The sequence below is a fragment of the Phodopus roborovskii genome, unplaced genomic scaffold, assembly GCF_943737965.1.
Source record: "Phodopus roborovskii unplaced genomic scaffold, PHOROB, whole genome shotgun sequence".
NCBI lineage: Eukaryota > Metazoa > Chordata > Mammalia > Rodentia > Cricetidae > Phodopus > Phodopus roborovskii.
In genome coordinates, this window is record NW_026126407.1 from 57304606 (window position 1) to 57318084 (window position 13479).

At 47.4% G+C, this 13479-nt stretch overlaps 1 protein-coding gene across 1 annotated transcript in view; it reads right to left on the reverse strand.

Moving 5' to 3' along the window:
• Window positions 1-396: 396 nt before the first annotated feature.
• Window positions 397-13479, reverse strand: part of Litaf (lipopolysaccharide induced TNF factor) — a 32654-nt gene continuing 19571 nt past the window's right edge. The window contains exons 2-4 of the mRNA XM_051181436.1: window positions 8778-9002; window positions 5586-5742; window positions 397-2002 (exon numbers count right to left, since the gene is read on the reverse strand). Of these exons, the coding sequence (XP_051037393.1) occupies window positions 1894-2002; window positions 5586-5742; window positions 8778-8997 (486 nt within the window). The 5' untranslated portion in view covers window positions 8998-9002 and the 3' untranslated portion in view covers window positions 397-1893. The remainder of the gene's footprint in view (window positions 2003-5585; window positions 5743-8777; window positions 9003-13479) is intronic.

Below are 13479 nucleotides of genomic sequence, written 5' to 3' on the forward strand. Positions count from 1 at the left end.
CTGAATGACTTGATTCCCCTCACACCTTCCAACGTGAAGCTGTCACCACAGGTAGGAGAAAGGAAGGGGTGGCACCCTCACTTCTGGCTTGGTAACCCTCAAGTCCCAGCATCAAACAGTCACCCCAGTCAATGAACAAGGAGGGTTTTGAACAGAGAATGAATGAGGACAGCTTTCTTCTTGGCATCTTATTAAAACTTGAAAGCCGTGGCCTGCTGCCATCGATGACGCTTGTGGGCTCCCAACAGCCAAACCTTCAAATGCCACCGTTAGCAACGGTCATCTTGCTGTGACTGAGCATCCAGGCACCTGGAGGTGTGGGTCACAAAGGACTTTCTAGTGTAACAGAGCAACTTAAGATTCTTTGGGCAATGCCTGGAAACACAACACAAGGCCTTTCTTCACAGCAAGTGAACTGAATCACTCACCGAGTGACCAAAGATTTTATTTGTTTAAAAGCAGATAACACCAAAGTCTTATATGGTACCCATAATTCACTGCAAAAAAAAAAAAAAAAAATAAAATGATGTCCAGTGTTCCTGGATCATTGTGTGAACAGCTCAGACAATTGTTAGAACTGTATCTTAACCAATATGCAGTTCAGGGGTGGGCTGACTTCACACATCATTGTTTGCAGCAGCTCCTGCATGTGTTTCAGATGGCAACAGGGCCTCCTGTAAAGCTGGCTGGGCTGTGTCATGTTAAACATGACAGAGTGGTCACCCTGGAAGGTGTCCCAACATGCCTCTGGTACTGACAACCATGCTGGGTCCACAGAGCTCATCTCTGAAAATAAAACCATACTTCAGGCTCTCTTGAGGGTGCTCCAGCGTCTAAGCTCCCAGCATTGTAGTATGGGCTCAAACAGGGTCCCCTTTATTCCCCAAAGAAGGCCCACACAGACAAGGTTTTCAAAATCACATCAAATCCACTTGGCAGTGGATGAAATTACCTATTTGTTGAAAAGCAAAACAAAACCTCAGGAGGGGCAGAAGTACATGTCTAGAGATCTGGGTATTTGAAAGACAAAGACTGAAGGGCCACTTGAACCCAGAAGTTCAAGGCTGGGCTGGGCAACACAGCCAGACTGTTTATCAAAACTTAAAAAAAAAAAAAAAAAACTAAAAACACACCAGCAAATGGAAAAATGAAGGATGTATTAAAATTATTCTAGAAATGCCCCCTGCCAAGTAACTTCCACATGGGCTTTAAGAACAACAGGAGCTCACGGGATAGTGAGAAGAAGCCCCCCACCCCAGGAGTGGGGCAGAGCAGGAAGGGCTGTGACTAACCCTGGCTCAACTGTTCTTATTTTGTACTTGTGACCTTTCTGTATATGTCTGGTGGGTGTTGGCAGCCCTTCTGTGTACTTGGAAAACAAAACAAAAAACCTATGAAATTAAAGTGATTCTGAGAGTCAGAAGTCTGCAATTACAGAACCATAGTCTCTAAGGCAAGGTCTCTGCCATCAGGGATGAGGAGAGACAGATCAGGCTAAACAGTGAAAGTAAGGCAAACTGGCTTCTGGTTTTGACACTGCCACCAGGAAGGCCCACTGAGGAGGAAGAGGAGCCAGCCAATGGCAGATCAGCGGAGAGGTAACAGGATAACAATCACAGTTAGTTAGTGAGGGTGACTTGGGCAGGCAGTAAGCACTTGAAACACTCAAGGTCCATGTCTCTGCATGTGCAGGCCATAACTCCAAGCAGCACCTTCTGGGGTTTGGAGATCTGTTATTTTTTTTGACACCACCCCCCTCCCAAAAGACATGAAGATGGAGCCCATGAAGAGATGAAATCAAGATAGGTGCCTCTTCTGGGTGGGCTGGGCAAGGGTCAGGAGACTTCCGGTAGCATGTATCTACCATCTCCCCTATGGCTGGCCGACCAAGTCCTACAAGCGCTTGTAGGTGCCCAGGAGTGCTTTGCAGTTGGGGCAGTAATGGTCCACATCTTGCAGGGCATCTATGCAGAATGGGATGAAGCAGCAGCCAGCGATGCACCTGGGAGGGAGGACAGAGAGGCATAAGGAACATGTCACCAACACAGTTTCACACCCTTGTGTTGGAACCTCCCCAAGGGTCTTTGGTGGGCTAACCTAGAGATGAAGACCAGTATGCACAAAGCCCAGTGTTTGATACCCAATATCAGGTGTGCAAACCTATAACCCCAGCACTCAGGAGATGGAGGCAGGCATTCAAGGTTGACTCCGGGGCAGGTTGGAGGCCAGCCTTGGATACATGAGACCCTGACTCAAAAAGGAAGGGAGAGGATCTTTGCAAAAGCAATGAAGTATCTTGATACAGGGCCACCCTGGAAACTCTAGGTGGGCTCCTTAACCCAAAGATGGTATCCTCTCAAAAAGATATGCCAAACAGAATAAAGATGACAAGTGGCAGAGCCAGGCATGGGGATACATACCTGCCATCCTATCACTAGAAAGACAGAGGCAGGATTTTGAGCTCAAAGCCAGCCTGGGCTACACAGTGAGGCTCGAACAGCAACAAGACGTTGGCACTCAGGACGTAGTTCAGTGGTAGGGCACTTGCCCAGGGAGGGCCGGGCTCTATCCAGGGCATTAGGAGGAGCATTCTGGGGCTGTCGCTTAGTGGGTAGTGTGCTTGCCTAACATGCACAAAACCCTGGGCTCCATCCCAAGCACCCATAAAACCAGACATGGTGGTGCAAGGCTGTAATCCCAGCACTAGACAGGAGGATCAGGAGTTCAAGGACATCCTTGGGTACACTGTGACTTCAAGGCTAGCCTGAGCTACATTAGACCCTATATAAGAGAAGGAGGAAGAGGGTAAGATGGGGAAGTCACCATTATCTTAGATGAGAGTTGGCAAACTGCTTTGTAAAAGGCACAGGCCATGTGTTAGACATGTTAGATGGCTCCATGCCTGTGATTTTGACCATTCTTCAGCCCTGCCTGGCAGCATGAACATGAAGAATATGAACATGCAGAACCAATAAATGAGGCTGGCAGCATCCAGTCAAACTTAAACAGGAATGGCTGGGGTTAGCCTCAAGCAAAGCTGTCGTCAGAGTTCTCATGACTAGGAAATCCACATCCCCACATGACCCTCCTAATAGCCATCTTCTGCTCACTAATGGGTCTTCCTAGACCTTGGACCCATGGTGGGAACACAGACTACTGTTGCCTGTTCACTCCTTTCATGTGTGAGGTTCCTGCAACCCCAGACACACTGACCTCATCCTCACCACACCCCCAGGAGACAGATGTGGGTAGTCATCTGCCTGATGGAATCTGATTCACGGTGAGGTTGACCTTGGGCTACCCCATCCCCATTTCAAGGATAATAGGTAGTTTTAATATAAATATCTCAAAGCAGTGAAAGTCTCCTTCCTTTCTTTTTGAGACTCATAGTGAGGACCTCACTATGTAGCCCTGGCTGATTTGGAACTCCCTATGTAGATCAGGCTGGCCTCGAACTCAGATTTGCCTTCCTGAGCCAGCAAAGCTGGCTGCTTCTTTTTTTTATGAGATGGGGGTCTTACTAGATAGCCCAACTTGGCCTTGAACTTACATCTTCCTGTCTCTGTCTTCCAAGGCTAAGATGACTGATGTGTGCCATCAGGCCCAGCAGCAATCTGTGGTACTGGAGATGCAAACTGCCTCACATACACTAGTCGAGCTTTCCACCACTCTGTACTCTGGATTATCCCCAGCCCTTATTTTACTTTTGTTTTTGCAAACAGGGCTCATGTAGCCCACAGTAGCCTCAAATGCCCTATGTGGCAGAGGCTGAACCTGAACTACTGATTGTCCTGCTTCAGCCTCAGGCATGCTGGGAGTGCAGGTGTGTACAACTGTGCACAGCTTTCTTGTGGACACTGTCCACTCAGCTTGCCCAGGTAGACCCTGAGCTATTTCTCCTCCTGCTCACACCTAAGTGCTGGAATGGCAGACTGGTTAGCAATGAACCTTTATTTAAGCCCTTTTCTGCCCAGAGGATAGCTGTCAGAGTCCACAATGGAGCTGCATGGGAAGACAGAGAAGGATGAGTGGACAAGCCTGCATAGCTCACTTCTTCGCTAGAGAACAGAGGCTCGAGGGCTCTCCATCTTTGAAATAAGGAAGAACAATGCTGTCCCTTCCCCACCTAAAGTCACAAGCAGACAGTGAGGGGATGTGGGCGTGGGCCAATCACCTAGCAGCTGAGGTCCCTGCTAGTCCAGGAAAGAACATGCAGTCAGTAGTGGCTTCCTAAGAGGCACACAGGCCAGAAAGGGTGAGACGCCTGCTTTAGGAAAAACATGTCATTGCTTTTGCTGGGATTTCTCTCCCAGAGCAGAGATCAGCATTGCTTTCAGTGCAGACATAAATATTTAGGTAATCCCTTGCACTGGCAATGGGAGAAGCGAGGCTGAGGGGAGGCCTGTAAAGTGTGTTAGTGTACGGAGTGTTTGAAGCTTCTCCCAGGGTCAAGCAGAAATTATTATTTAGGTCATGAAATTCTAGAAGGAGAAGAAGCCCAAGGGTCCCCCGTCTGCAGATGTGAACAGCTGCTCAGTGGGTCTCTAGATGTGTTTGAGCAGAGTTCCCATCTAGAGGCATTCAGCTAATTTTTGGTGGCTGCCCTTCAGGAAAGGGCACTATGAACTTCTAGAAAGCTGAGACCAGGTGTACTGCTCCAGGCTTTCATTTTTAATTTTTACATCCATCCATTGATTGTATATATGCAAATACCTATATGTCATGTCGCAAATGTGAAAGTCAGGAGACAGCTTTCAAGAGTTAGGTCTCTCTATGTGGGTTCTGAGGATCAAACTCAGGTTGTGAGGCTTGAAGGCAAGCACCCTTACCTGCTGCTGAGTGAGATAAGATCTCACTCTGTAACCCAGGCTGCATTCAAAGTTTCACTCCAGCTGCCTTCACCTCCATCTGTTAGTGCTGAAATTACAGGACTCTGCCATGGTCAGCTTTCATCACCCTAAAACAGGCTGTGGTGTATACATAGGGAGCTAGCCCAGCAAGGTCCTGAGGTCCTGAGCTCTGGCCTCACTACCATAAAAACAAAAGAAAATTCCTACAGGTATCTGGGAGATAAATGAGTCAGTAAGGAACTTGCCTTGCAAGCATGAGGGCTTGAGTTCAATTCCCCTGAACCGCAGGGTAGAAGGAAAGAACTGACCACTGAAGTTGTCCTCTGACCTCGACATGTGCACACATGCACACACACACACACACACACACACACACACACACACACACACACACACACACACACGAAAGAAGAAAAAGGGAAGTACTTTTATAAATTATCTGTGAGGTAGTGAGGAACCAGGCACAATTGTACCAACTTGTAGTCCTAGAATTGGGGAGGTAGAGACAGAGGGGTCTCCGGAGCTTACTGTCCAGCTACCCTAACCTACTTAGAGGTCTTAGAAGAGTGAGCACTTGTCTCAATAGACAAGACAAACAGCTAACCTTAGCCTCTACACCCATGCATAAACATGTGCTTCCACACAAACACATATATTCCTATAATGCACAGGACAGCCCCTGCCATAGCTAAGTCCATAGTGGGAACCCTCCAGAGGCCACAGGGGTACACTCACCCCAGCAGACACAGACTGCCACAGGACAGCCAGGTGAGGGCGCCGGCATTGTAGGACAGCTGGGTCACGATCATCTTGCTGCAGGATGGACAGCACATCTGGACAGGTCGATCATAAAAGGAGACAGGCTGCTGCACATACACTGTCTGAACGGCAACTGAGGGTAGAAGACAACACTATTCAGTGAGAAGAAAAGAGCTTGATGTCAACACATGAGAACTGGGGTCACAGCGGGTACCTCAGAGCTCAGCCTTAAGGGAAAGAAGATTCTGGTAGACACTATGCTGAGTGAAATAAGCCAGTCACAAAAGGACAAGACCGGGTGACTCCAGAGATGCCTACAGGAGCCCACTTCAGCCAACACCTGAGGGTAGGTCGGGGGAGATGGAAGGTTCAGAAACTAACAGTGGAGGTGGACAGTGTGTGTCTACCTAACACCACTGAGCTGTACTTTCAAATAGCAGTTGATATTCTTCACCTTGGAGACATCTCTCCAGTCCCACAAGTATTATTTTTAAAATGGAATAATTAAAGTGGTTGATTGTTCCCATCTTTTTATGATGAGAATCATGCCTTTAAATCTGTGATCCTCCTGTCTCAGCGGCCTGCTCAGTTCTGTACTTACAAGAATGTATCACTAAACCATGCAGCCAAATGGTAGATCTTATGTCATGCTGTATCTGTGTGCATACACTGTTTAGGAAGAGGTGGGATGGAACATGGCCTGTCTATGCAGTTCTGGCTAGCCTGGAACTTACTACATAGATGGGGCTGACCTTGAATTTGTGGCAATCATCCTGCCCATGTCTCCTAAGTATCATGCATATTTTAAAACACATACACAGAAAAGAAAAAAAAATGACAAAAAGGAAACAGAAAACAGTGACAGATTTTCAGGCTTTTCTGAGGCATTTAAAAGTCTATAGAAAAGAGATGAAGGCCTTGTGTCCTGCTGGCAGCCCTGGCTTTCCTAGACCAGCTGTCCTGTGTGGTCCTTACTGAGTTCAGCAGTTCCCAGGGTCTGGGCCCAGAGGTCAGACTCAAGCATCAGCAGCAGGGTCCCCAAACGACTTCCTCAGCTCTGCAGACAGCTTTACTGAGTTGGTTTGCAGAAGATGTTAGAGAAGCAGGGACATGCTGGGTTCTAGGCCTGATTTTCTGCAGCCAAGAGTGGCTGCAGGAAGCTAAGAATAGGGAGGGTGAGGTGAGGATGTTCTGAAAGTGGTGACTGCCAACTGCCATGAGCCAGCAGTACAGAGTAAACCTGGGGGCTCTTGGATTCCTTCTCTGCATAGCTGGAGAGTTTAAAATATCCTCTGCATATTTAAGTGGAAGGAAAAATTGCTATTTGGATTCTTCAAGGCAAGAATAGTAGTATTGTCTACAGTACCTGGTGGCACTTAATGTACCCTCACCAACATTCCCCAACACACACACACACACACACACACACACACACACACACACACGCCATGACTCCTGGTTGAAGTCTGACACCTGATGATAATTTGGTATGAAGTTTACTAATTGGGAAGCATAAGCCAGGAAACTGGGCTGACACACGACTGAATACTTCTAAGAGCCTTAAGCCAAGGAGCAAGACACACATGGACATCAGGAGGTCCTGGAGCTGGGGGACTAGGGACTACCTAGAACCAACCTGCTGGCGCTGAGACCCTGCTCACAAAGCAAGGAGAAACATACTTCAGCCATACAGGAATGTGCAGTAAGCAATTTTCGTTTTGTTTGGGTCCAAGAATAAGTTATTTCTTGATCACAGGATGGTCTAAGAGATGAAAGAGGGTTGCTGACACGGGCAGCTGGCTGAGTGACAGATGTGCAGCCCCCAGGATTTCATAAATTAGACATAGTGATTCTTGGTTGCAATCCCAGCACTCATGAATTCAGAGCTAATAAAACCAGGGGTTCAAGGCTAGCCTAGTCTACATAGTGAGTTCCAGATCAACTAGTGCTACATAGTAATACCCTGTCTCAAAAGGTTAGTAGCTCACTTTCCACCCCAAGAGGTCAGAACTGGACACATTAACCAGTTTCTTCTTATCAGGTGAAGGCTCTGTGCTTGACTCAAGAAGCTAATTTTAACAGAATGACCCACTAACTCAGGGGCTTGCTGATGAAGAAACAGAGCCTTAGGAAAGTGAGTAAGGGGGATGGCGAAATGGCTCAGTCATTAAGAGCACTAGCTGCTTTTCCAGAATTCAGGTTCTATTCCCACCCCCACATGGTGGCTCACAACCACCTGCAAATCCATTCCCAGGGGAAACAAAGGCTCCTTGCCCTTCCTGTGTGTCAGGATGCAACATGGTGCATATACATACAGGCTAGCATTTACACACACACACACACACACACATTTTAGAGAACAAGGTAGATAGCTCCTGCGGTTGACCTCTGACCTCCACAGGTACACACACAAACAAAACTAAAAATGGAAGGACAGGGTACAGGCTCTGCTGGTCTGAACCAGAGGATTGCTCCCACAGATGGCTTTCATCAGCATTTGATGCTCAGCGGTGCACACACACACACACACACTCACACACACACACACACACACACACACACGGCCATCGATGACTCTCACTGACAAGGACTCTAGAGAAACCCTGCAAGGGTCCAGGCAGACCCTGCCCCAATGGAGGGTCAGCAGCTTTGCCTCCCTTTCTCACTCAGCACTGTTTCTGTTTCCTGTCCCAGCTGGCCGCAAGACAGTTCTCTATCCAGCCCTGGCTCTGAACTCAGAAACTCCCACTCTCAAGTTCTCTAGGGCAAGAGGTGGTGGCAAGTTCTATGAGCTCAGCAGGCATGTGGAGGACCCTACATATTTTGCTAGGGTTTTTGTTGTTGTAATTATTTGTTTTGATTACACTGATTATTATATGTGCGTGCATGTGGAGATCAGAGTACAACTTTTGGAAACCAGTTCTCTCTTTTCACCATTACAGTCCTGAGGAGCAAACTCAGGCTTAGCAACAAGCACCTTTACCCACTGAGTCATCCTATGTGTGTTTTATACAAGGAAGTTACAGGCCTCAACAATGGGAAACCAGGGTGGGGTGGACGCCACAAAGCTTGTCACTTGACTTTGACCTTGCTGCTGTCCTCTACCTCTCAGAGTCCACAGGCTTGGTGACTAAGGAGTTGCAAAGAGGACCTGGGTGACATACATACTTGCGTTGGCATTGGGAACAGGCACAGGCTGGGTATAGTATGAAGGCGGATTCATGCCCTTCCCATCCGGGCCTGTAATGAGTCCTGTGGCTGGCCCTGGCACAGGCGCTGGGGGCGCTGGGTAGTAACTGCTGACACCCACTGTTTCTTCATAGGTTGGGGGTGCAGTGGGCATTGCAGAAGGGCCTGCAGCTGCCTGGTAAGATCCTGGAGCCGACATTTTACCTAAAGCAAAAATAGAAGACACTGTAAGAAATTCACCTGATTGGGGGGGGGGTGGACATGCCTGAGACCCCAGTCCTGGGGAGGTGGAGGCAGAAGTTCAATATCTTCCTCTACTATCTAACAAGTGTCAGAGACCAGCCTGAGCCACTTAAGACTCTCTCAAAAACAACGCCGAACGAGACAGGGAGAAAGAAGGCATTCACATGCCCTCTGCCCATTCCACTTCCCCTGCCCATGGCCCCATGGCCCAAGTTTTTAATCTCTAATCTGGCAAACAGAACAACCAAGGAAACTGGTGATGGGAGATGTCATTCTGTAAATATGTTTCTTGTATTGGTTAATGAATAAAGCAATAGAAAAGCAAGATAGGCGGGACAAGGAGACAAGGAGGAGAGAGGAAGAAGTAGGGAGGAGATTCCACATGTAGGATAGAGAGAGAACAGAGGTCCGGGCCCTCTCTCTGGTAAGATGAGACCATGTGGAAATACTTAGATAAATAGAAATGGGTTAATATTTAAGCCAGAGCTAGCCAATAAGTAATACTAGTAACAGGCCAACAGCTTTATATCTAATACAGCATCTCTGTGTGTTATTTGGGGCTGGTGCAGCTGTGGGACCAGACCGGTGGGAAAATCTACTCATAATAAACCATCATCCTCACAAGGGACTTTCAAGTATAGACAAAAAGTAAATTATTAGCCCTGGATTACGGTGTCCCAAAACACATGGCATTGGGAAAAATCTAGAAGGGGATAGGAGGGTGTCTCAGGAGGCTGGCCATGCTCTCTTTTGTTACCAAGGGCTGGTTACATGGGTTTTTTCACTTTATAAAATCTCAAATCATACAACCAAGATTTGACCATTTATGTTGCTTTGTTGTTTTTGTTTTCAAAGTGAATGTGTGCAGGGTATGGTGCCCATACTCCATCTCCTCTGCACTGGCAGGAGAGGCAAGTTCAAGGACAGTTCAAGGTGCCCAATGAAACTGCCTCTTTATTTACTTTTAAAACCTTTATTTTTAATTGTGTGTGTTCTGTGCATGTGAACGCAGTTTCAGAAGAGGTCATAAAGTGTCCTGGAGCTGGAGTGACAGACAGTTTTGAGGCACTTGCTATGGAAGCTGGAACCCGAATGTGTGCTCTTCAAGCCACCGAGTCATTACTCCGGTGCTAGACTCCTTGTAAAGTAGAACTGCTCTTTCAGAGGACCCAGAGCCACATGAGACTCACAATTACCTGCAACTCCAGTTCTAGGAAACGAGTGTTTTTTCCTGGCCTCTGCAGATACTATACGTTTGATGCATAGACATATATGCAGGCAAAACACACAAACATCATTTTTTAAATCTTAAAATGAAGCATATTAGCTGGGGATATGGCTCTGTTGGTAAAGCACTTGCCTAGCATGCATGAGGCCCTGGGCTTGATCCCCAACATTAATATTTGTAATCTCAGTACTTGAGAGGAAGAGAGGCAAGCAGGAGGATTAGAGTTTAAGGTCATCATTCATTACATAGCAGTTTTGAGGCTAGCCTGAGCTACCTAGCAAGATCCTGTCTCAAAACAGCCCAAAAGTACACCACTGCTCATTTGGAAAGTGGAGCCCCAGGGCAGCTAGGGACACAGTGGCTTCAGTGAGGGAGAAGATTTTCTGCCCTTGGCGGAACTGTTGTTACCTGCCGGTCTGCTACCTGCCTGGAATTCTATTCTGCGACCCAGGCTGTGCCCTGGCCTCCTTTGTTTGGCTGTTTACCAAACAGACAGGACAGGCTCTGCAGCTTTCAAGCCGGTCTCAGGAGATACAGGCAGCCAGGACAGAGGGCAGCATACCAAAGCATTGAGACTGTAAGTCCTGGCACCTCCGTCCACAGAAACCAGCTCCTGTTCCAGAATGTGTGGGAAGCAAGGAGATGGGCCCTGTTGCTGGCCAGAGTCCATCTTTAAAAAGAAACTCTACCAGACCCAAGGAGTCTCTGGAAGTTTAGAAGGGCATACCAACGGAGGAAAAGAAGAGTGGGCACAAGGGGAACTGCTTGGTCAAACAAAATGAGGACATGCCATGACGGCCAGGTGCTTCACACCAAGCATGATGACCCAAGTTCAGTCCTTAAGACCTGCATGAAGACAGACAGGGTTCCTGCAAACTGTGCTCTCTGGCCGCCCTCCACAGACGTGTTGAGGTATGTGTGCCTGCTACCAACAGACAGATCAATAGATAGATCGATTGACTGATAGATGGATAGAAGTGTGTCCACCCCAATAAATAAATGAATGAATAAACCAATGTATGCCCAAGTTCCAGGACAGCCAGGGCTACACAGAGAAACCATGTCTGGAAAAATAAAAACAAACCAACCAACCAAACAAACAAAAAATGAACATCCAAAATCAGGTAAGATGTTGATGTAAAGTGAAGCCTAGATTTTAATAACTTACTACATAAATTTAATGTAAGAGTTCATCAATAACTTACACTGGCTATATGAGTATGGAATTAGTTCATTCCAGCTCCATCAGTGTCTTGCTAAGAGCATAGCTATGGGAGAACTTGAAGTGGTTCAAGATGAAGTCGCACCAGAAGCAAACCCACATGCAGTGCTGGGGAGCAGACACCGAGTTAGTTCTCCAGGAGGGCAGAAGGGGGTTTTAGAAGATCATAGGAGCGTGCTGTAAAAACCACTTCAAAGTTAAAAATAAAAACCAAAAGAATGAGATGGGGCCCAAGAACAGTTTGAGGAGCACTGTGGTTTTCCTCTGACAGGAAAAGAAAAGCCGAGAGAGGCAGGGCCACAGGCAGACCCAAAATCAGCTGATCATCTGCAAGATGACCCCACCCCCACCCCATCTGCTTGGAGCACTGATGCAGCTTTGCAGAAACTCCAGACAAAAGGAACAATGCAGTCACAGCTAGGTAGCCACTGACCCTTCCTGTCATAGGAGGGACTTATGTGAAGGACACATTGTCCTTTCCTGTTTCCCAAACAGCCAGCCCAACCCTGCTTCATAGACTTACTATGAAAATTAAGACACGTAAAAAATTACAAGACGGATTATTCAGAAATCCTAAAATTGTCCCTGGCAGAGGGAGGGGTGCAGTGTGCTGAAGGGTAAGAAAAAGAGTTGTGAAAACAGCCTGGGGCCACCAGCTGAGCTGACTCCACATACTTGGAGAGCCTTCCTGGTACCTGCATTTGGGTTTTGGTTATCGTGAGATAAAACTTCTATGTTGACCAGGCTGGTCTAGAACACATGACCTCCTTAGCTCCCCAAGTGCTGGGATTACAGCCCTGTACCACCACGCCTGGCTTTAATACTGCGTTGTAAAAGAACTGACCTTCAGGTTTTGGGGGTGGGGGGGTCTCATCACTTTCAAAGGGAGGAAGGGGATGGACTTCCTGGCCTGGAGTCAGGCCCCAGGCCCACCCACACACACCCTCATTAACTGAGTCACATTCACATGCTCAGATGGAATCTTCGGGAACACGTACACACATAAACACATTTATCCTTCTTAAAAAAAAAAAAAAAAAAAAAAAAAGAGTAAGGACCAGCAAATGGCAAATGGCTCAGACAAAGTGCTTGCCACATGGTGGAGGAAGTGAACTGACTCCTGTAAGTTGTCCTCTGACAAGATGTAAGTGTGCCTGTCCCTCACAAAATAAACTAATTATGTCTGTTTGTTTGCTAAGTCCAGCCTTGTAACAGCTCTGTGGCCCTGAGCTGTTGAGTGGTCATTCTAGTTGGGTCATGTGATCCTGACAGAATCTGGTTGCCATAGTTACTGAGAGCTGTGTGCAGGGAATAGAGCTGTCCACTCCCTTCCTCCCCATTGTTTAACTATCATTAAGATCTTTCTATTGCTCTTCCAGACTCACCTTTCCCCAGCATTCACTAAGGAACACAGGGAGCTGGAGAGTTGTCACCATCTAGGACACTCCTCTGTCCTTGAACAGACACGACAAGCCCAAATCTTGCTTGTTTGGTTTTTAGTTTTGAACACAGGGTCTCACTATGTAGCCCGGACTGTCCTGAAACTCACACAGATCCAACTGTCTCCACCTCCTCCACACACTGTTTAAAGGTTTGAGAACTGGAAATAATTTCATGGTTGGGTCACTACAACGTGAGGAAGCGTCTTAAACAGTCCCAGTGGTTGAAAAACAGTCGCCTGGAGAGTCACGCTTGACACAATGCCCTGCTGTGGCCACCCTAAATAAAATTCTTGCCACTTTTGAAGCCAGGCTCTGTATTAGCATGCTGTAGAGGGTCTGAGAGTTGGGGAAGCAACTCCTACCTTCACTGCAGACCAGCAAAGAGAACTGGAGTCTGGGCCAGGTCTGAGAATGCCCCTGTCCTATCCCAGCCCACCACTTACAATCCCAAGGCTCCATGTATATAGGTCTTAGTGATCTGCTTCGGGGCAGACATGGGAGAAGATGGGGACACACAGACCGATAGTCATATCTGGCCTGCAGGAC